This window comes from Tachyglossus aculeatus, chromosome 1 (genome assembly GCF_015852505.1).
Source record: "Tachyglossus aculeatus isolate mTacAcu1 chromosome 1, mTacAcu1.pri, whole genome shotgun sequence".
NCBI classification, from domain to species: domain Eukaryota; kingdom Metazoa; phylum Chordata; class Mammalia; order Monotremata; family Tachyglossidae; genus Tachyglossus; species Tachyglossus aculeatus.
The window spans coordinates 48,945,075-48,968,926 of NC_052066.1; the positions used below are offsets into that span (position 1 = coordinate 48,945,075).

Consider the following 23,852-nt stretch of genomic DNA (forward strand, 5'->3'; position numbering starts at 1 on the left):
CTTCAGGGCATCTCTACTTGAATGTCCCGCTGAAACTTCAGATTTAACATGTCCAAAACAGAACTCATATTCCCACCCAAACCCTGTTCTCCCCCTGACTTCCCCATCACTGTATACAACACCCTTCCTTCATTCATTCAGTCGAATTTATTGAGTGCTTACTGTGCGCAGAGCACTGTACTAAGCGCTTACCATCCGCCCCATCCCACAAGGCTGTAACCTTGACGTTATCCTTTGCTCATCTCTCTCATTCAACCCACATATTCAGTCTGTCACCAAATTCTGTCGGTTCAACCTTCACGTGGTTAGTCTGCCCTTCCCTCTCCATCTAAACTGCTACCACATTAATCCAAGCGTTTATCCTATTTTGCCTGGATTACTCACCAGCCTCCTTGCTGACCTTCCTGCCTCCTGTCTCTCCCCCCTTTCGGACCAGACATCACTAAGCTGCCTTAAATCATTTTTCTACAAAACCTTTCCTCAAGAACCTTCAGTGGTTACCCGTCCACGCCCATATCAAGCAGAAACACCTTTCCATTGACTTTAAAGCCCGCAGTCACCTTGTCCCCACCTATTTCACGCTAATTTCCTACAATCCAGCCCACACACTGCACTCCTCTAAAACCAACCCATGTCCTGCCTGTGGCCTGAAACTTCCTCCCCATTAATGTCCGACAGGCTCTCCCCACCTCTAAAGCCTTACACAAGAGGCTTTCCTCAACTAAACCCTCCTTTCCTCTTCTCCCCCTCCCTTCTGTGTCACCCTTGCACTTGGATTTGCTCCCTTTATTCACCCTACCTCTGCTCCACAACACTTATAAACCTATCTGTGATTTATTTTTTTTAATCTCTGTGTTCCCCTAAACACTGGAAACCTGTGGGCAGGGAACGTGTCTACTAACTCTTAAATGTGTCTGCCAACTCTTATGCTCTTCCATGCTCTTAATACAGTGCTCTGCACAGAGTACGCTCTCAGTAAATGTGAGTCACGCATTAATTGATTACTGAGTGCTTGGAGAGTACAGTATAGTTGGTGGATGTAATCTCTGTCCTCAAAGAATTAGTTTATATCAGTGATATAGATGTTAATACATCACACATAAGGACAAACAATGGAGTTTATGGATATGAACTTAAGTGCCTAAGTGCTTAGCCTGAGTGAGGCAGGAGGGAGGGAAAATAAGATGTGGGGAAAGGCTTCCTAGAGAAGATATATAGATTTGGGAATCATGGGTGTAGATATAATAATAATAATAATAATAATGGCATTTATTGAGCGCTTACTATGTGCAAAGCACTGTTCTAAGCACTGAGGAGGTTACAAGGTGATCAGGTTGTCCCACGGGGGGCTCACAGTCTTAATCCCCATTTTACAGATGAGGGAACCGAGGCCCAGAGAAGTGAAGTGACTTGCCCAAAGTCACACAGCTGACAGTTGGCGGAGCCGGAATTTGAACCCATGACCTCAGACTCCGTCCTCTCCTGGTTCTCCTCTTATCTCTCCGGTCATTCATTCTCAGTCTCTTTTGCAGGCTCCTCCTCCCCCTCCCATCCCCTTACTGTGGGGGTTCCCCAAGGTTCAGTGCTTGGTCCCCTTCTGTTCTCGATCTACACGCACTCCCTTGGTGACCTCATTCGCTCCCACGGCTTCAACTATCATCTCTACGCTGATGACACCCAGATCTCTATCTCTGCCCCTGCTCTCTCCCCCTCCCTCCAGGCTCGCATCTCCTCCTGCCTTCAGGACATCTCCACCTGGATGTCTGCCCGCCACCTAAAGCTCAGCATGTCCAAGACTGAACTCCTTGTCTTCCCTCCCAAACCCTGCCCTCTCCCTGACTTTCCCATCTCTGTTGACGGCACTACCATCCTTCCCGTCTCACAAGCCCGCAACCTTGGTGTCATCCGCGACTCGGCTCTCTCATTCACCCCTCACATCCAAGCCGTCACCAAAACCTGCCGGTCTCAGCTCCGCAACATTGCCAAGATCCGCCCTTTCCTCTCCATCCCAACCGCTACCCTGCTCATTCAAGCTCTCATCCTATCCCGTCTGGACTACTGCATCAGCCTTCTCTCCGATCTCCCATCCTCGGGTCTCTCCCCACTTCAATCCATACTTCATGCTGCTGCCCGGATTGTCTTTGTCCAGAAACACTCTGGGCATATATCACTCCCCTCCTCAAAAATCTCCAGTGGCTGCCAATCAATCTGCGCATCAGGCAGAAACTCCTCCCCCTGGGCTTCAAGGCTGTCTGTCCATCCCCTCGCCCCCTCCTACCTCACCTCCCTTCTCTCCTTCTCCAGCCCAGCCCGCACCCTCCGCTCCTCTGCTGCTAATCTCCTCACCGTACCTCATTCTCGCCTGTCCCGTCATTGACCCCCGGCCCACGTCCTCCCCCAGGCCTGGAATGCCCTCCCTCTGCCCATCCGCCAAGCTAGCTCTCTTCCTCCCTTCAAGGCCCTACTGAGAGCTCACCTCCTCCAGGAGGCCTTCCCAGACTGAGCCCCTTCCTTCCTCTCCCCTTCGTCCCCCTCTCCATCCCCCCCCCTTACCTCCTTCCCTTCCCCATAGCACCTGTATAAATGTATATGTTTGTACATATTTATTACTCTATTTATTTATTTATTTATTTATTTTACTTGTACATATCAATTTTATTTATTTTGTTAGTATGTTTGGTTTTGTTCTCTGTCTCCCCCTTTTAGACTGTGAGCCCACTATTGGGTAGGGACTGTCTCTGTATGTTGCCAACTTGTACTTCCCAAGCGCTTAGTACAGTGCTCTGCACACAGTAAGCGCTCAATAAATACGATTGATGATGATGACTCCAAAGCTGGTGCTCTATCCACTGAGCCAAGCTGCTTGGTAGGAAACTGTGGGAACTAAGGGAAAATGAGTAGGGGGGACCTAGGATGGAGTTTAGCGGGACCCCCGCAATGAGAGGGTAGGAGACAGAAGAGAAGTTGGCAAGAGATCAGAAAGAAGCAGCCAGAGACCTTGGAGAACTAGGAGAGAGGACCGTGTCAGTGAAACGAGGTTTGCTAGAGTTTCCAGAACCAAGGGGTACGGGCATAGTGTCAAAGGCAGCTGACGGGACAAGGACAATCAAGATGGAACAGAATCCCTTCGATTTGGCAAAGTCGTCTTTGACTTTGGAGAGAGCAGTTTCATTTGGAGGAGAGCATGGACACACCAAGGCTGTTGTGTAGTGCTCTCCCAAGTGCTTAGTATAAGGCTCTGTACACAGCAAGTACTCAATAAATCAATTGATTGACTAAGTTGGAGGAGAGGAAGTAGGGGCAGTTGGAGTAAACATTTGTTCAAGGAGTTTGGCCGGGGCAGAGAGATGGGGCCGGTGCTGGAAGGGGCAGTGGGATCGAGGGAGGGTTTTTTGTTTTTTAGGATAAGAGATATGTGGACTCCAATCAATCAATCAATCAATCATATTTATTGAGCACTTACTGTGTGCAGAGCACTGTACTAAGCGCTTGGGAAGTACAAGCTGGCAACATATAGAGACAGTCCCTACCCAACAGTGGGCTCCAGTACTCACCTGCGTGCACCATTAAGGTGATCGTAATTCTGGAGAAGCAGCATGGCCTGGTGGATAGAGCTGTGAGCCCGTTGTTGGGTAGGGACCGTCTCTATATGTTGCCGACTTGTACTTCCCAAGCGCTTAGTGCAGTGCTCTGCACACAGTAAGCGCTCAGTAAATACGACTGACTGAATGAATGAATAGAGCATGGGCCCGGGTGTCAGAAGAACCTGGGTTCTAATTCTGGCTCTGCCACTCGTCTGCTGTGTGGCTTTGGATAAGTCACTTGAACTTCTCTGTGCCTCAGTCACCTCATCTGTAAAATGGGGATTAAGACTGTGAGCCTCCTGTGGGACTTGGACTGTGTCCAACCTGATTAGCTTTAATGCTCTGCTTAATACAGTGCCTGGCATAATAATAATAATAATAATGATGGCATTTATTAAGTGCTTACTATGTGCAAAGCACTGTTCTAAGCGCTGGGGAAGTTACAAGATGATCAGCTTGTCCCACGTCACAGTCTTCATCCCCATCTTACAGATGAGGTAACTGAGGCCCAGATAATAATAATAATAATAATAATAATAATAATAATAATAATAATAATTTTGGTATTTTTTAAAGTGCTTACTATGTGCAAAGCACTGTTCTAAATGCTGGGGAAGATACAAGGTGATCAGGTTGCCCCATGTGGGGCTCACAATATTAATCCCCATATGACAGATGAGGTAACTGAGGCAAAGTGAAGTGACTTGCCCAAAGTCACACAGCTGACAATTGGCAGAGGCAGGATTTGAACCCATGACCTCTGACTCCATAGCCCGTGCTCTTTTTCACTGAGCCACGCTGCTTCTCTTCACGTTGGCATAGTAAGCACTTAACAAATACCGCAATTATTATTATTATTATTATTATGCTCTCTTTTGATTATCTTCTGCCCTCACTGGGATTGGAGAAATCAGTGATGGATGTTTCCCCCCACCCCTTCATATTAAATGGGAGAACCAGGGTGGCAAGCTGTAATTCTCTGAGGTTCCTGAAGCCAAGCCATAATGCCTTCGTGGGATGGAGGATTTGGAAGTCAGGTAAAACTTGTCAACCCCAGGTTTACTGAAGTTGGGGGATCGGCTCCAGCCTCAACAATGGGAAGCAATTGATAAGTGCTCCCTTGCCCCTGGGCATGATTTAAGAACCAGCAGAGAGAGCTCATGGAAGTGATAGAAAGTGGCACTTCCCTATTTTTGTAAATCTGGTTCCTGAAACTTGTCAGTTTCCCTCCTAGGCATTTTTTAGATGCCCAAGGGAGATGGGCGGGAGATATTGACAATGCAGCCCTACCCTTAAACGCTTTAAAAACATTTGTAAAATATTTTAAGTTGTTATTGAGATTCCCCCCATAGCTTCAAAATGATAGGTGAACCTGTTTAAAGTAATTAGTATATCCGGCACACCCTTTTTTGAATGCTATTATGGTGCCCTGGTATTTGTCCCTTGCCTTCCTACCCCTCTTGTCTGAAAAATTCATTTAAAGCATTTTCTCACCCCTGCAGTCCCGGTATTCTTTTTACGTCCTATTTTCTGCCAGGAAGTCACAAATCTAGTAGCGAAACCTTGACTCATGCAGAAGTAGGAGAATCCCTCTTTCCCAACCACACTGAAACTGTGGTAGCTGAAAGTAAGTACAGGAGTGTCTGCCGTAATGCGGTGATAGAAGCCCGTGTTCAGAGAAGCAGCGGAAAAAGGACGGGCCAGAGAGTCAGAGGACCTGGGTTCAAATCCTGGGTCTGCCACTTGCGCACTTTGTGACCGTGGATACAGCCCTTGACTTCTCGGTGCCTCAGTTCCCCCATCTGCAAAATGATCTCCTTCCTACACAGACTGTGAGCCCCATACGGGACCTGATGATCGTGAATCAGCCCATTCTTGGTACGTGCCTTCGAGTCGTTTCCGACCCATAGGGATCCCACGGACACATCTATCCCAGAACGCCCCGCTGTCCATCCGCAATCCTTCTGGTAGTGTATCCACAGAGTTTTTTCGGTCAAAATACAGAAGTGGCTTACCATGGTCGCCTTCCATGCAGTAAACTCAAGTCTCCGCCCTCGACTCTCTCCCACGCCGCTGCTGCCCAGCATGGTTGAGTTTTGACTTGTAGCAGATTGCCTTCCACTCGCTAGCCGCTGGCCAAACTAGGAATGGAATGGGTAGGCCTCTCTTTGACTCTCCCTTCCATAGCTGAGACTGGTAGAGTACTAGAAACTCTCCAGGTGTGACCCTGAGACGATGTTTGGTACTTACTAATTACGTGCTTAACAAAAGCCACACATTATTGTTACCATACCCCACTAGACTGTAAATTTGTTATGGATAAGGAGCATATTTGCCAATTTTATTGTATTACACTCTTCCAAGTGCTTATTACAGTACTCTGCACGCAGTAGGTGCTAAGTAAATAGCAGTGATTGGTAAATTGAACATTGTAGAGATGCATTGTAGGTGGGCCCTGTGTGTATGTGAATGCGTGTGTACACAGGCCTTTTTAGTTCAATGGATTAAGTGATTTCTAACACTTGGAAGTTAAGGGGTCATAGTGATGTCACATTATTATTATTATCATTATATTGATAAGCACGTACTATGTTCTGAGTGCTAGGGTAGTTAATCAGGTGGGACTCAGTCCCTGCCCCACATGGGGCTCATAGTCTAAATAGGAGAGAGAGCAGGTATTTATTCCCCCATTTACGGTGGAGGAAACTGAGGCACAGAGAAGTGACTTTCCAAGGTCACCAAGCAAGCAACTAACAGAGGTGGGATTAGAACCCCTGTCCTCTGACTTCCAAGCCCATGTTTTTCCATTAGGCCATGCTGTTTCTCAGTCACATAAACTGTAAGCTCATTGTGGGCAGGAATGACTGTTGTTACATTGTACTGTCCCGAGTGCGTAGAACAGTGCTTTGCACACAGTAAGTGCTCAGTAAAATATGATTGAATGAATAAACTTGGCCTTCATAGATTCTGTGTCCCTCGAAGGACAGTTGCGTGTCTAATTCCCACCGATATATTCTTTCCCAGTGCTTAATATAGGGCTCTGTAAACAAGGGCTTAATGGATACTCTTACTGAATCTCATGCTTATATGCATCTCCAGCAATTTAAAACAGCAATCATTTTATCTTTCTTTGTAGTATCCTATTGTGTTTTATGAAAATAATTTGGATTTACAATTTGCTTTTGTGAAAGAAAAAGGTACTTTCAAAATATTAATCAGTCCCTTCTACCTGTCCAAAATACAGACCAACTCATATATCCAGAATGGTTACAGATGTACAAAATATATAAAGATGTAAATGTAAATGGTCTCATATACAGCGACATAGAATCAGGATGCCAAAACAACGCTTCATCTCCTTCCCCTGCTCCCGTCCCCCTCTACCCCTTTGGTTTGGAATAAGGTGACCAAACTCAGCAGCCTTCAGTAACGGCAGCAACTAGACTCGTGATAATGATGGTGATTGGGGAGGGGGAGAGGAAGGAGGGGGCTCAGTGTGGGAAGGCCTCCTGGAGGAGGTGAGCTCTCAGTAGGGCTTTGAAGGGAGGAAGAGAGCTAGCTTGGCGGATGTGCGGAGGGAGGGCATTCCAGGCCAGGGGGAGGACGTGGGCCGGGGGTCGACGGCGGGACAGGCGAGAACGAGGTACAGTGTGGAGGTTAGCGGCAGAGGAGCGGAGGGTGTGGGCTGGGCTGGAGAAGGAGAGAAGGGAGGTGAGGTGATGGAGAGCCTTGAAGCCGACAGTGAAGAGTTTTTGCCTGATGCGTAGGTTGACTGGCAGCCACTGGAGATTTTTGAGGAGGGGAGTAACATGCCCAGAGCGTTTCTGCACAAAGATGATCCGGGCAGCGGCGTGAAGTATAGACTGAAGTGGGGAGAGACAGGAGGATGGGAGATCAGAGAGGAGGCTGATGCGGTAATCCAGATACAAATCCAAATACAGATAAGTGGGGGTTACGATGGGGAAGCAGTTATTCTGATGACTTGGCACCTGTCCACATGTTTTGTTTTGTTGTCTGTCTCCCCCTTCTAGACTGTGAGCCCGTTGTTGAGTAGGGACCGTCTCTAGATGTTGCCAACTTGTACTTCCCAAGCGCTTAGTACAGTGCTCTGCACACAGTAAGCACTCAATAAATACGATTGAATGAATGAATGGCCTAGTGGAAAGAGCACAGGCCTAGGAGACAGGGGACCTGGGTTCTAATTCTGGCTCTGCCACTTGTCGTGTGACCTTAGGCAAGTCACTTAACTTCTCTGGGCCTCACTTGCCTTATCTGTAAAATAGGGATTAAGACTGTGAACCCCATGTGGGACATGGACTGGGTGCTTAGTACAGTGCCTGGCACATTGTAAGTACTTAACGAATGGCATAAAAACAATAATAATCTCCCATCAAGAACGACAGACCTGCCTCAGGCCTGTCACGTCCGAATTCTGAATGAGAAATTCAGCACTAGTTATTCTTTGGTGTTTAAAGCCTCTTTTCACCTTGCCCATTTCTCCTCAGCTGCAGCAAGGTGTTTGTCCTTAAAGTCCTGAAAATCTTATGCCAAGAGGCCTTGTCCCAGTCCTTGCAGTCCCCAGCGCTGGTAGCAGAGGAGCACAGCCTGGGAGTCGCCCTCAGTTTGTTTTTGTACACTTTCCTCCCATCACCGGTGGAGTGTGTTTCAGCGTTGAGCTCTTCGTGAAACGTCATCTTGAGAATCCTTTTGTCATCCATTCCTGTCTCTGATCATCATCATCATCACTCAGGGCCTGTGATCCCACAATGTCACCTGACTCCACAGTTTGGGGTACAGTTGTCCCCTTTTTTGTGGGCTCCACCTCAGCCAGATGGAAAGGGCCAAGGTGTTGTATATGCCGTCTCCGCGATGTCCACCTTCCCAGCCGTAATGGCAACAGCACAGTAGAAAATAATAAGAATAATGTTGGGATTTGTTCAGCGCTTACTATGTGCCAAGTACCGTTCCAAGCGCTGGGGGAAGATACAAGGTTATCAGGTTGTCCGAAGCAGGGCTCACAGTCTTAATCCCCATTTTACAGATGAGGTAACTGAGGCACGGAGAAGTTCAGTGACTTGCCCAAAGCCACTCAGCTGACAAGAGACAGAGCCGGGATTAGAACCCATGACCTCTGACTCCCAAGCCCGTGCCGTCGTAGGCCACGCTACTGTCGACCTTTGATTTTAGGCTGCTTCCCCTTCCTTTCTGGAGTCAAGTTTTCAGTTTTCCGGGTGCTCTGTTGACCTCGCCAGTGCATCTCGAGATGTCATCGTCAGTAACTAATTTGTGAAACCAGCCTGCCTAAGTAGCAGAATTTTTAATCAACTTTAAACCATGCACCGTTGGATATCACTGAAGCAGGGTCTGTGGAATTGGGCTTGGATGGAAACATGACCCTGGGTCTTTTCCCGACTGACTCTGAGCACGTGTAAAATGGTAGCGAACAATTTAAACTCTTGCGGAGTGCTGAGTTGCAGTGTGCAACTATCAGCAAATAGCTCAAAGATGAAAGCCTTTGCCACCTTTTTTTTTTTGCCTGAAGTTGCTGCAGTCCACTGTACAGACAACATTGCCTGCAGACCCCACATTCCGTGCCTTCGAATGTGTCACTGTGATGAAGATTGTCTGGATTTGTGTGTGTGTGTTTGTGTGCGCGCGTGCATTTTGCCCTGAGTGTACACCCAGCAGCCCTCAGTAAGGTGTGTAACAAATACCATGCGTGATTAAATCATCCAGCAGAGATAAGTACATTGCAGCGTGGCTCAGTGGAAAGAGCCCAGGCTTTGGAGTCAGAGGGCATGGGTTCAAATCCCGGCTCTGCCAGTTATCGGCTGGGTGACTTTGGGCAAGTCACTTCTCTGGGCCTCAGTTACCTCATCTGGAAAATGGGGATTAAGACTGTGAGCCCCCCGTGGGACAACCTGATCACCTTGTTACCTCCCCAGCGCATAGAACAGTGCTTTGCACATAGTAATCGCTTAATAAATGCTATTTTAAAAAAATTGTTGTGAAACGCAGTAGTGCAGGAACACAGTCCTTGCTTGACAACATTTGTCATAGTGAAGGGTTGACTGTAACCCAGCCTTGACCTAGACCTGTGACTGTCGTTCAATTTTAATAATAATAATAATGGTATTTGTTAAGCGCTTACTACGTGCCAGGCACTGTACTAAGCGCCGGGGCAGTTACAAGCAAATCAAGTTGGACACAGTCCCTGTCCCATGTGGGGTTCACAGTCTCAATCCTCATTTTGCAGATGAGGTAACTGAGGCACGGAGAAGTGAAGTGACTGGCTCAAGGTCACACAGGAGCTGGAGCTGGGATTAGAACCCATGGCCGTCCGACTCCCGGGCCCGTGGTCTTTCCACTAGGCCACACATTTTGAGTGACCATAAGCTGTCGTCAAGCCTTTCCGGACCCCCAAGCTTACAGAGGATGGCCCTCCAATTTAGTTAAAGTCGTAAGCCTTTGGGAGGTTAATGGAAACCTTGTTCCGGGTCCTGTTCTTTCTCTGCATTTCTCCTGCAGCTGTCTCGCCGTGTGTAGTTTCTGGATTGAAAGCTTCGCCGGTTTACGGGAAGTGATTTTTCCATCAGCGGGATGGTTATCCGTGTCCCATAAGGCACATAAGACACAACGAATTGCCCTTCCTGTGTGGCGCCTGTGGAACTTCCTTCCCTTCCCAATCAGTAAGCCCTCATTGAATCGTATTTATTGAGTGCTTACTGGGTGTGGAGCACTGTACTAAGCGCTTGGGAGAGTACAATATAACAATAAGCAGACACATCCCCTGCCCTCAGGTGAGCTCACGTCCTCCACGCTTGTTCACCTCTGCAGGAATGCCACCGGCCGATGGCTCTTCTGTCTGAAGCCCAACGTATTGGCCTTCGGTTCTTCTGATCTAGAGGGCAGAAATGCACGGTGGTTGATTGAATTGAGACAGACAACTCACTGCAGTCTTTTCACTAGATTGTGTGAAGATCATAAATTGACGAACTTTATCCTTCTGCACTCTCTGGAGCAGAGCTGCACCCGAGACTGTTGATGGTCAATTGAGAACTTTGTTGAAGCGATCAGCCCGCTAACGCAGCCGGGCAGTGGGAGCGATGCGTCCCCCTCCCCATCCCTCCCTCTGCCCTACCTCTCCATCCCCCCCATCTTACCTCCTTCCCTTCCCCACAGCACCTGTATATATGTATATATGTTTGTACATATTTATTACTCTATTTATTTATTTATTTTACTTGTACATATCTATTCTATTTATTTTATTTTGTTAGTAGGTTTGGTTTTGTTCTCTGTCTCCCCCATTTAGACTGTGAGCCCACTGTTGGGTAGGGACTGTCTCTATATGTTGCCAATTTGTACTTCCCAAGCACTTAGTACAGTGCTCTGCACATAGTAAGCGCTCAATAAATATGATTGATTGATTGATTCCCCTCCCCACAGCACCAGTATATATGTTTGTACAGATTTATTACTCTATTTTACTCGTACATATTTACTATTCTATTTATTTTGTTATTGCTGTGCATCTAGCTTTACTTCTATTTATTCTGATGACACCTGCCCACATGTTTTGTTTTGTTGTCTGTCTCCCCCTTCTAGACTGTGAGCCCGTTGTTGGGTAGGGACCGTCTCTATATGTCGCCGACTTGTACTTCCCAAGCGCGTAGTGCAGTGCTTTTCACACAGTAAGCGCTCAATAAATACGATTGAATGAATGAATGAATGAATAGTTGTGATTGTCAGCGTTTAGGATGGGATTAGCCCCAGCGGATCTTGGTCTGTAGACTTTGTGTAACTCAGTAAAAAATCTTCTTGCCCTGTTTGCAGTTAGCTGCTGCTTGCAGCTCCTTAAGTTGTTTTTTTTTTTGTCACCCACTGCTTCTCCTCCAACTGGCGTCGTCAGGCATGTGACAGCTGCTTAGTGAGCTAAAAGGCCACTTTTTTCCCTCCGCGCAATTGCCGTCGACGTTGATGATTATCCACGGTTTCCAGCTGCTCGGTCTTAACGCCCATTCTCATCGACTCAGTCGTGGTCTTTTCTCTTGGTGAATTCCAGACCATCTACAGCCGGCGCCCTTGAATACCGACCATGTGGTATCGAGACCTGGGCTGTCAGGATGTTGAGAAGGAGCCAGGAGCCCGGTGCATTCTGTTGACTAGCTCGCAATGTTTGGTTGCCAGAGCCAAAGCTCACGCGTTGATCTTCTTTATAGGTGGCTTACGATGATGGTGTCTTGACAGTATCAGCTCAGGTCTCGTACTGTTGGCCACAAGATGATGATCAGACAACATGGATATTTCTCTCACAAGACCATGTGACCGTGACATCCTGCCTACAGTGATGTAATCTTTTAGATGCCTATGATGGACGCACGGGTGCATCCGTGTGTTTTGATGTTTTGCCGCCAGCTGTTCAATGCTGCGTACCCTTAAATTCTCTTGTTAAATACAGTCGCCAGCCTGAGATTCTATATGCTGCGTTGTTCGGTATCGATGTGACTGCAGAAAGAAGTTTCCAACTGAAGAAAATAACCTTTCTCTGTGCAGAACGTTGGATATGTGCTCTGCACATAGTAAGCGCTCAATAAATACGATTGGTGATGATAAAGCAGTGTTTTCTGTATCTAAAATAACTCATTCTAGCTTCTTATTAAGAAGGGAGTTTTGCTTGGAATGGGAGACCGCAACAGTTGTGCTCAGTTCGAAGAAGTTCTGGGTGTTGTTTCAGCCTCTTTTCCCCTTGATTTCAATAGAACAAGTTGAAATCTTCGCAGAAGGATAAAGTTCGTCAGTTTATGATCTTCACACAATCTAGCGAAAAGACTGCAGTGAGTTGTCTGTCTCAAAATGACTGGAAGTTAGATGTTGCCACAGACAATTTTTTTCAAAATCCTGAGCTTTATATTCGAGAGAGCGTTAAAGGATCACTGGACAGAAAGAAGTTAGAACAGCTATACAATAGATACAAAGGTGAGTTTTCTATTCCTTTGTCGATCTCTTTTTCCTGTGTAATTTGAATTTGTGCATCTCAATCGGGAAACATTAATCTGGCATTGATAATTCATAGAAGGCTGTGAACAGATTCTACCCACATATGAAGATTTAGCCTAGAGATTTTGATATTGTATTGAGCAGTTCTACATGCCTCTCTTTTCCTAGTTTGCTTTTAGTATTTGACAAGTTAGAGTTTTTTTCTTTTCAAAGGACATACCACGATCTTTTTGTGGACTCGCTTTTGTTCCTTTCCTCTTGGTTTCTCATATGGGGTCAGGAGGAACTTTGAGAGGATTAGTGTCTGCTTGTACTTTATCCCTGGCATTTATAAAAAAGTGTTGACCCCATTTTTTTTTCTTGCAATCCTAAGAATAATAATTGTGGTATTCGTTAAGCGCTTACTATGTGCCAGGCACTGTACCAAGTGCTGGGGTGGATACAAGCAAATCAGGTTGAACACAGTCGCTGTCCCACACTGGGCTCTCAGTCTTAATCCCCATTGTACAGATGAGGGAACTGAGGCCCAAAGAAGTGAGGTGACTTGCCCAAGATGCCCCTTTACCTCTGCTGCTCCTCCCCTCCCCATTGCCCCACTCCTTCCCTCTGCTGTACCCCCTTCCCCGCCCCACAGCACTTGTGTATGTTTGTACATATTTATTATTCTATTTATTTTATTAATGATTTGTGTATGTCTATAATTCTGTTTATTTTAATGCTCTGGATGCCTGTCTACTTGTTTTGTTGTCTGTCTTCCCCTTCTAGACTGTGAGCCCCTTGTTGGGTAGGGACTGTGTCTATTTGTTGCCAAATTGTACTTTCCAAGCAGTTAGTACAATGCTCTGCACACAGTAAGCGCTCAATAAATACGATTGAATGAATGAATGCAGACAAGTGGCAGAGCTGGGATTAGAACCCATGACCTTCTGACTCCAGGCCCTTGCTCTGTCCACTACACCAAGCGGCTTCCCATAGTGGTGGTGCTTGTGTTTTGGATGGTAGAACCCCCCGCAGAGATTGAGGTAGCCCACCGGTCCTGAAGTTATCTCGCTCATTCGTTGGGTCGGGCCAAAAAAGAATTCCTCTGGATTTTAGCCAGGCCCAGATTCCTTCCTTGTATAGGGCCAATGAGGTTCAGAGAGGTAGGCCAAAGTGGGCATCCCACAGCCCTCAAAGATCATTATTTGTGAAGGGTCAAGGGGCATCCACAGCGAAGGGCCCATCAGGGTAGTTGTTCTGGGCTGTAGCCCTAGGGAACCACTGGACATCTCCTGGTTGGTTTTTTAACAGTATTAAGTGCTTACTAAGTGCCAGGCAATGAACTAAGCACTGGGGCAAATGCAAGATAATCAGATTGGACACAGTCCAAATCCCACTAGACTGTAAGTTCGTTATGGGCAGGGAACGTGTCTGCTAATTCTGTTGTGTTGTACTCTCCCAAGTTATTGTACTCGCCCAAGTCCTTAGTACAGTGCTCTGCACATAGTAAGCACTCAATCAGTATGTTGCTTGATCAATTGATGGAACTCAAAAGTATTAATCCCTCTTTTATAGATGAGGTAACTGAGGCACAGAGAAGTTAAGTGATTTGCCCAAGGTCGCGCAGCAGACTAATTAGAGATTAGAACCTTATCATCATCATCATCAATCGTATTTATTGAGCGCTTACTATGTGCAGAGCACTGCACTAAGCTCTTGGGAAGTACAAATTGGCAACATATAGAGGCAGTCCCTACCCAACAGTGGGCTCACAGTCTAAAAACCTTATCCCTACAGGAGAGTGGGAGCAGTTGCCCTTCATATCCTTGGGACTCCCATTTTCCCCCCATCTTCCCCAACTCCCCAGCTTCCCGGACCACAGTGCTTTCCAGAATCCTGCTCACTTGAAGGACTTAGGAAAAGTGGCAGCGAAGGGTTGGTCTAGGGAGGAGAAGTAGTTCTACTCTCTAAATCTTCTCTCCTGCTCTAACCTTTTCTGCCGTGACCCACCACCTTCAGACGGACATTCTCCCACCGCCTCCGTGCCCCACTGTCACCGCCTTTTTGACAGAGCCCTGGACAGTGAGTGGTAGCAGCTGTCTGGGGACGCTCACATTGGGAGATTTAGGGCCCCCGAAGGTGTGGAGTTAGGGAATTCCTGGAGGAATCACGTCAGGAGGGATGGGAAGACAATGATGTCATGCTTGCCCTGGTTGTGTTTGGAGGGGGTTGCTATGGAGAAGGGAAGAAATTTTTAAGATGGACTATTGGTCTTTTAAGTCTTTCCCTTCCCCAGGGCCTGCTATTCTTGCTAGTAGTGGTCCTGGCATCCCTACCGTCAAAGGAGACCCCGACTGCTTTTTGAATCTGTTTTGCCCTGTCCCAAGCTCCTAGACCTGGATTGGGCCAAGCTGAGATTTTTGGCCTTTGTAAGGAAGTTTCTTTTGATTGGGTGGCCATCTAGACCACGAGCCCACTGTTGGGTAGGGACCGTCTCTATGTGTTGCCAACTTGTACTTCCCAAGCGCTTAGTACAGTGCTCTGCACACAGTAAGCGCTCAATAAATACGATTGAATGAATGAATGAATGAATTATCATCAGGCCAGGTACTGAATCATTTGCATTGACCTCCTCAAGGAAAGTGGCGTATATAACCCATTTTGCCTTTTAGAAAAAATTCTAGACGACCTGCACCGCCTTCCTTTATTCCTTCCCGATTTTCAAAGAATGCCGGCAAGTAGCGCCTGTTTAATTTGACCGGATTTTTTTCCTGAGGAACGCTGTTTAAAACCGCAGTTTGTCTTCGTGTTAATGATGTCTTCCGGTTAGGAGTTGAAATGCCAATGTGATCAGCGGAGGAATCTTTTATTTTTTGATGGTTATGCTTGAGAGAAGAACATTGGCATTTGGACTAACAGTTTAAACTTAAATATACAGTAGTCTCTCAGTGTTCACGGAAGATTGATTTCCGCACGAACCCCCCAACCCCCACTAATGAGGTGAAATCCTGGATTCCATCTGCAGTCGGACGGCGAAGGTTCATTCAACAACTCTGGGCCAGTGGGACTTTCTGGGGTGGCCATCCAGTCCCTGAAGCATCAGGGCCACGTTACTGGTGGCCAGAGACACCCCACCAGCGGAAGCCGGGGCAGGGCCTGCTGCCGCAACTGAGTATGGGTCTGGCTAACCACGAATGGTTGAAACGGCAAACAAAAACAATCCGCCAGTGCCCAGGGACTACTGTATGTAGAGGTTTTGCTTGTAAATTAGAGGCACATGCCCCCATTTAAAGGCTCGTGGCTTTTTAATAAGCCATACTTTTGCACGGAAGTGCTTCCCAGAAATGTAGTAACAGTCATCACTAAGTGCTCGGCCTCCACAAGATTCAAAACTTCTTCAGGGTGCTGTTTAGGGGGCTCTCTTAAATGATATAGGACGGGAAGTGTTTTAATGGCATAATGCTGCCTTGTCTTCATGTTTTTGGACCGTTTGAAAATGAACTACAGAAAGACGGAGCCTTGAACCTAACTGAGCTATCAGAGGTTTGTGTAGCGCGTTTTTTTACGTGTTGCCCACTTAGTGCACCGCCAGTGGCCACGTGATCGGCAAAGGATGAAAGAGGGCAACTGGTGCCACGCAAACCACCTGTAGTATAATCAATTCCTTTGTGCAGGTTCTTGGTCCCAGAGTTTTCATGACTGGATCAGGGCTTAAATCATCATTTACGACGGGAGACTCCATCGTCATATTATTTACATGGCACATAAGCTGTAGCGGTGCACTGATCTAGTCCCCTAGAGGTCTGAAAATGTTCATGCCCCCGTCCCCTCAAAGTGTTAATTTATCCTAGAAAGTCAGTTCCAGGAAAAATCAGGCGCTATTTAAAAATACAATTGCTGATGTGGTGTGGTCCTGGGGAGATAGTAGCAAAAGGAGTGAGACTGTTTCGTTATTCTTTGTATTTCGTAATTTTTCTTGTGCTCCAAAGATCCTCAGGATGAGAATAAGATTGGTATAGATGGTATACAGCAGTTTTGTGACGACTTGGCACTTGACCCAGCCAGCATCAGTGTACTCATCATTGCGTGGAAATTCAGAGCGGCAACACAGTGTGAGTTCTCAAAGCAGGAGTTCATGGATGGGATGACAGAACTAGGGTAAGTATACAAGTGACCTACGAAACTAAGTATATAACTCTGTATAAAGCAATACCAAGCCTTTATAAAAACGATAATGATGATGGTGGTATTTGATAAGCTCTTACTTTGTGCCAGGCACTGTACTGAGCGCTGAGAGCAATGCAAGCGAATCGGATTCTGTCCCATATGGGGCTCACAGTCGTAATCCCCATTGGACAGCTGAGGTAACTGAGGCACAGAGAAGTGAAGTGGTTTGCCCAAAGTCACACAGTCACTCAGACACAGCAGTTAAGTCGCGGAGTCAACATTAGAACCCAGGTCCTTCTGACTCCCAGGCAGAAGCAGCGGCAGCAGCCACTGGGAGAGAGAATTTAAACAACTTACACCATTCACAGTCAAGCCCCTGAAAAAGGGTGGGGAAAGGCAGAGGGAGAAAGGAAAGCTTTTGTTGGGCCATATATAAATTTAGGGCCCATCATTGCAGTTTTCCACTTTACAAGTTGGGAAATTTGATTAGAATTTCAGAAAACGCAACGTTTTTCTACCGTCCCCACATACATAAAGTGGCAGCAAAACAACATGTAATTAACGTGCAATAAGAATTTTGCCGAATTCTGAAACAGAAAACCTCAATCTCGGAAGAAGCTTGGGGAGGGAAGTTATGCAAGGGAATATTGGAGGTATAAGTTAAAATAGCTTGGTAAAAATTGTTATGGCCTGCTAACATTTTGGAAGCCTCATGGAATAGCACCTTTGTACTCCGCTCTTCCAGCCTTTATACACCTTGGAATCAGGATGTTGCATAATTACATACGGAGTCCGGCTCTGAATGTGTATTGGAGGGTGTATCGTCTGGCCGATACATAATAAGCAGTTGAGAAATTGGTTAATGATGTCATAAATCCTTAGTGGGTAGTTGCCTATGAGAGGCGTGTCCTCCATTCCTCTCCTGCATAGCACTTAGACATTACTCATGGTACGCGCCTATGCAGCTCTAATCATCAATCGTATTTACGATTGATGCATACTCTAATGCATACTCCAGGTAATTGTGTTTTGAGGGGGTGGAATAGCAGGTGCTCTGTGTTTTTTCTCCTCCTGTATAATTCTCAGTGGTGCAAATGTATGATGAGTGCCTTGTTTCCTGACCACCAATGCTCGGTGTGATTCAAGTGGATAATATGGGAGAGGAGAGAGCGGAGGAAGGTTGGTCTCCCCTCTATCTCTCTGGAGTGGCAAGGGGGGAGAATTCAGCTTAATACTTGCCGTAGCTAATGGAAGGGTGAAATTCCATCTGCGATATCAGTTACTTCCTTCATAATAAAAGTTCGATTTCACAGGAATAAATGCTAAATTCTGAATTCATAGTATAAAAAGGAGTAATGCTTGGATTAACGTCAATTTTCAAAATACAGATGTGACAGCATAGAAAAACTAAAGGCCCAGCTACCCAAGATGGAACAAGAGTTGAAAGAGCCGGGACGATTTAAGGATTTTTACCAGTTTACTTTCAACTTCGCAAAGAATCCAGGACAAAAAGGATTAGGTAGTAATTTTGATTATATTTTGGTGCCAGTAAAATGAAACATTGCTTGTTTGGGTTTGGTAAGCAAAGATGTACGTAATCGTAGGCGTACATTACCAGTAAATGTCGGAGTGCACTTTTCAAATTAGCTTGTACTGACTACCGGATTTTCTGGGTTATTTTTCCCCCCTTTCTCGGAGTTTCTATTTCCTCCAGAAAAACCCCTTCCAGTTTATTTTATGCAAACCACCTGGCCAAAGCGGGGTCTTTGACTTCAACATCCGAGTTCAGTCGCAATCCATGCCTGATTAGAAGCTAGCTTAGGCCGAACTGAGAGTAGTCAGTTCTCGTGGCTTGGGGCGGCTGCTGTGTATTTGAAAGCAATGTCCCAAGTGCTATTTGAAAGCAATGTCCCAAGTGCCAAAGTCCCTTTGGGGCTGTTGAGTAGTTGAGTCCTTTCGGCCAGAGTATCCACACGTATATGACCAGGCCTTTTGGAAGCGAGGAATGGGCCATTTCCTATTCATTTTGAGCTTGTTGTGGGCCAGCAGCACCCAGCTGACTAACTGGACCCCCCTCAGCCTGAAATTCCCAAGTGAGGGTGGTTGGACTTGGTTCAGCACAGTCTTAGGAATGTGAGGCTTATGAGGGTGACTGGTTTGTGGCCCACCTTGGGCCATGTGCATTTAAATATAATGGATGTGGATGGCTGCACTGGAGCTCCAGTGGAGCGTTCTCTCCCTGGTTTTGAACCCCATTGCTCTGTGGAAGGCGGGAAAACAACCGCACGTGCATGATAAGCTTGCATCTGCGGGTGGCCGTGGTGGGACTTTAAAGGTTCCCTAGCAGAGGGATTTTCCTAGCCCATGGGACTGCACTACGCGGGTGTCATACCCTCCTAACCCCATCACATCCCCCACCCCACCCCCAATTCCACAAATACCGATTGAACACGGATGCTGGAGATTTGATGTTTACCGGGAATGCCTTAGGTGACGTCAGAAGTGGGTCTCCAGAGAGTCAGACCAGGTCCCCAGCAGGGCTCCATACCTTTCCACGAGTTTATTTTGTGTTGGTTTGTCTCTGGCTAAAACATGGATTATGTCCCCAAAAGATTTAAAATGAAAGCAAAGAAGTGCCAAACAAGGCTGTCGTTTGAGATAATAACAGGGAACAAATTCAGGTATTATTGTGACTTGTCTTCCATTGGAACTCAGTACAGCATTACAAATGACAAGTGCTGATTTCACAGGGAATGGCAAATGCCTTATTAAAAAATTCTTGTCTAGTGGTAAGATTCAAACACTAAAAAATGTATACGTTCGTTAAACTTGATTTTGTTGGAAAAAGGAGTTAAATTCCTTGACCATCTGCTAATTCTAGTCATCATTGTTAACCCAGTTGCCCTTTATCGTCTCAGAATTTTAGAACTCTCATTTTCTCAAGCCGTACTGGAAGTTTAGGATATCTAAGAGCATTTGGGGATCTAGGTCTGGTAGAGAAATGTTATCAACATGGTATTAACTTTTCACAAATGAAAATCTTTTGAGTATATATATATGTATTAGAAAACTTCTGGTTTTCGTGCCAGGAACTTTTGCTTGTCCCTATGGATTTTATAAGACTACGTGTTGAAACAGGTGGTTCGGGTATCTAAATTTGTAATATATTTCAATATTGCAGATCTAGAAATGGCCATTGCCTACTGGAATTTAGTACTTAATGGAAGATTTAAATTCCTAGACTTGTGGAACAAATTTTTGTTGGTAAGTTTTACACTTTGTAACAGGATGCAGTTTTCTGTTTGTACTAGCTAAGTCATCGGTTTTTCCTTGAAGTACATGTGTTTAAAGTCGCGAAGGCTCATTCAGGCATTGTGTAGAATATTATGTTGTTTTTAGAAGAGAAAACTGACTGTTAGGACCTTGTGGCTAGGCTCAGAAGGTATTTTAGTATTGCCATACACTTAAACGTTTTCAGGTATTCCTTTCATCCTCTAAGAATCTTTTTTTTCCCCCTCCAATAGGAACATCATAAAAGATCAATACCTAAAGATACTTGGAATCTTCTTTTAGACTTCAGTACAATGATAGCAGATGATATGTCTAATTATGATGAAGAAGGTAAATATTTTTCTCTGGTTTTCTTTGTTAGTAGAGGCATCTTTTCTAAACAATTCTGTAATGTTAAGGAGCTACATTGTGTGACTGGTAATAACCATTTTACAGGTATCTCTTCAGTAGGTTGATACTTTTTTTACTCACTGTCAATCATATTTATTGAGTGCTTACTGTGTACAGAGAACTGTACTAAGCGCTTGGGAGAGTACAATATGACAGTAACCAGACACATTGTGTGACTGGTAATACCCATTTTACAGGTATCTCTTCAGTAGGCTGATACTTTTTTTACTCGCTGTCAGTCATATTTATTGAGTGCTTACTGTGTACAGAGAACTGTACTAAGCGCTTGGGAGAGTACAGTATGACAGTAACCAGACACATTCCTTGCCCACAACAAGCTCACAGCAACTAGATGGCACTAAATAAGGAAGGGTTAGCGTTTTGGTCTACCATTCTCCATAATATCTGGGAATCAGTGCTAGAGAAAGGACCAAGGTCATAGACTTTCAACCTAAGTAATCTCCCTCTCTCCTCATCCCGATGACCCAGTCGATGCTGGCAACAGCAAGGTTATTGTGATTATTGGGGCCACCCCACAGATTTAGAGTATTGACCATTTATTTGTCACCGAGCAGAATTCTTCAGTGACCTTTGCAGTGTTTCTTAAGTTTATTGTCTGCAGACCACTCCGGTGGAGCAAAGGTCCTCCCTCCTTGAATGGACTGTACATACCGATTATCTCCACTCCTTCCTCTTTCTGCCTGAGTTTAAGAACCCTGACAATCTGAACTTTGCTTGTTTCAGCGAGACTACGCTCACTAGAGTTTCCGATATCCTCCCCCTAGCTCAGTGCCCGGTGCCTCTTCTTTCCCCTCCTCCACCTCTTGCTGTTTTGTAGTACAGTTCCCCATCCTTCCCTCAATTGAAATTCTCTCTGGTCTTCGTTTTTGTGGACATCCCACTTGGTTCTCATTCTACCCCTGACCACCCTTCAGTTTATTTTGCTGGCATCTATTCCTCTCTGTGTCCTTTATCAGAAGAATGCAGGAAATGCTACTTCTGGCTCAGACCTGTGGTCCGGCTCGTTTCATATTCTATCTCTGAAAGTGACCGTAGGATTGTTTCGAAGAACTGTGTGATGATTGCCTTCCTTGACATCCATCCTATCATTTAGAATCCCTGATTTTTCCTATAGTAACCCCATATTGAGGTACTGTCCATAAGTGTATCCAAACCCCTCTTGAACCTGCTGATGTTTTTGTCCGGCACAACTTTTGGTGCTCGTGAATTCCACGGGCTTGCCACCTGCTATGTGAAGAAATGTTTTTTCCCATCTTACCTCCTTCCCTTCCCCACAGCACCCGTATATATGTATATATGTTTGTACATATTTGTTACTCTATTTATTTTGCTTGTACAGATCCATTCTATTTATTTTATTTTGTTAGTATGTTTGGTTTTGTTCTCTGTCTCCCCCTTTTAGACTGTGAGCCCACTGTTGGGTAGGGACTGTCTCTATATGTTGCCAACTTGTACTTCCCAAGCGCTTAGTACACTGCTGTGCACACAGTAAGCGCTCAATAAATACGATTGATGATGATGATGTTTTCCTTTCATTTATTTTGGCTTTTATCATTCATTCAATCATATTGAGCGCGTACTGTGTGCAGAGCACTGTACTAAGCACTTGGGAAGTACAAGTTGGCAACATCTAGAGACGGTCCCTACCCAACAGCGGGCTCACAGTCTAGAAGGGGGAGACAGACAACAAAACAAACATATTAACAAAATAAAATAAATAGAATAGATATGGACAAATAAAATAGGGTAATAAATACGCACAAACATCTATACATATATACAGGTGCTGTGGGGAGGGGAAGGAGGTAAGGAGGAGGAGGGGATGGCTCACTCGCTTTCTGCTCCCGACTCAATCAATCAATCAATTGTATTGAGCGCTTACTGTGTGCAGAGCACTGTACTAAGCGCTTGGGAAGTACAAGTTGTCAACGTATAGAGACGGTCCCTACCCAACAGTGGGCTCAGAGTCTAGAAGGGACTCCTTTAACACGAATGGAGACGCAGCGTGGCCTAGGGGCTCGAGCCCAGGCCTCGGAGTCAGAGGACCTGGGTTCTAATCCCAGCTCCGCCAAGGGTCTGCTGTGTGGCCTTGGACGAGTCGCCTCATTGTGCCTCAGTTCCCTCATCTGTAAAATGTGGACTAAGAGAGGCAGCGTGGCTCAGTGGAAGGAGCCCGGGCCTGAGCGTCAGAAGTCATGGGTTCAGATTCCAGCTCTGCCAACTGTCAGCTGTGCGACCCTGGGCAAGTCACCTCACCTCTCTGGGCCTCATCTGTAAAATGGGAACTAAAACTGTGAGCCCCACGTGGGACAACCTGTATATCCTCCCCAGCGCCTAGAACAGTGCCCTGCACATAGCAAGTGCCCAACAAATGCCATCATCATCATTAAGACTGGGAGCCCCGTGCGGAACAGGGCCTGTGTCCAAACTGATTAGCTTGTATCTATCCCAGCGCTTAGTACAGTGCCTGCTTATCACCATCCAGCTTTAGTGGGGGCCTCCTTGTCCAGTCGTGGGATGGAAAGAGCCTGGGCTTTGGAGTCAGAGGTCATGGGTTCAAATCCCGGCTCTGCCAAATGTCAGCTGTGTGACTTTGGGCAAGTCACTTCACTTCTCTGTGCCTCAGTTCCCTCATCTGTCAAATGGGGTTGAAGACTCTGAGCCCCCGGTGGGACAACCTGATCACCTTGTAACATCCCCAGCGCCTAGAACAGTGCTTTTAGACTGTGAGCCCACTGTTGGGTAGGGACTGTCTCTATATGTTGCCAGTTTGTACTTCCCAAGCGCTTAGTACAGTGCTCTGCACATAGTAAGCGCTCAATAAATACGATTGATGATGATGAAGATGATGCTTTCTTTGCACATAGTAAGTGCTTAATAAATGCCATCATTATTACTATGAGCATCTGTCTTCTCTCCTGCTAAATAAATTCCATTCTTTTCTCCTAGATGTGGGCAGCTTCCTCTGGCTAGTCACCAATTCAATTCAATTCGATCGTATTTATTGAGTGCTTATCGTGTGCAGAGCACTGTACTAAGCGCTTGGGAACTACAAGTTGGCAGCATATAGAGACGGTCCCTACCCAACAGTGGGCTCACAGTCTAGAAGGGGGCTCACAGTCTAGAATTCCTTAAACTAAGCGTAGTCCTTCCTTAAATCACCTTCCCAACACCCGTTGACTACATACATCATTCCTGTCCTGCTCCCAGAAGTTCAGAGTCCTGAATTACTCTCTTATTTGCCTTCCATTTTCAGTCTCTTACTAAGACATTCTATTCTTAGTACTCTGTCGTGGATCCCTTCCTCTTCAGGTTTTCTGTCCCGAGTACAAACCTTAGGAACAGCCTCCTTATTGACTTCCCCCCATTTCAGCCTGTTTACATGCAACTGAATGAACATTCAGAGAAGCAACATTCAAG

General features: G+C 45.9%; 1 protein-coding gene across 1 annotated transcript in view; it reads left to right on the top strand.

Moving 5' to 3' along the window:
• DCUN1D1 (defective in cullin neddylation 1 domain containing 1) overlaps positions 1 to 23,852 on the top strand; it is a 57,094-nt gene that overhangs the window by 29,396 nt on the left and 3,846 nt on the right. The window contains exons 2-6 of the mRNA XM_038743234.1: positions 12,347 to 12,563; positions 16,553 to 16,721; positions 18,119 to 18,249; positions 19,912 to 19,994; positions 20,255 to 20,351. Of these exons, the coding sequence (XP_038599162.1) occupies positions 12,347 to 12,563; positions 16,553 to 16,721; positions 18,119 to 18,249; positions 19,912 to 19,994; positions 20,255 to 20,351 (697 nt within the window). The remainder of the gene's footprint in view (positions 1 to 12,346; positions 12,564 to 16,552; positions 16,722 to 18,118; positions 18,250 to 19,911; positions 19,995 to 20,254; positions 20,352 to 23,852) is intronic.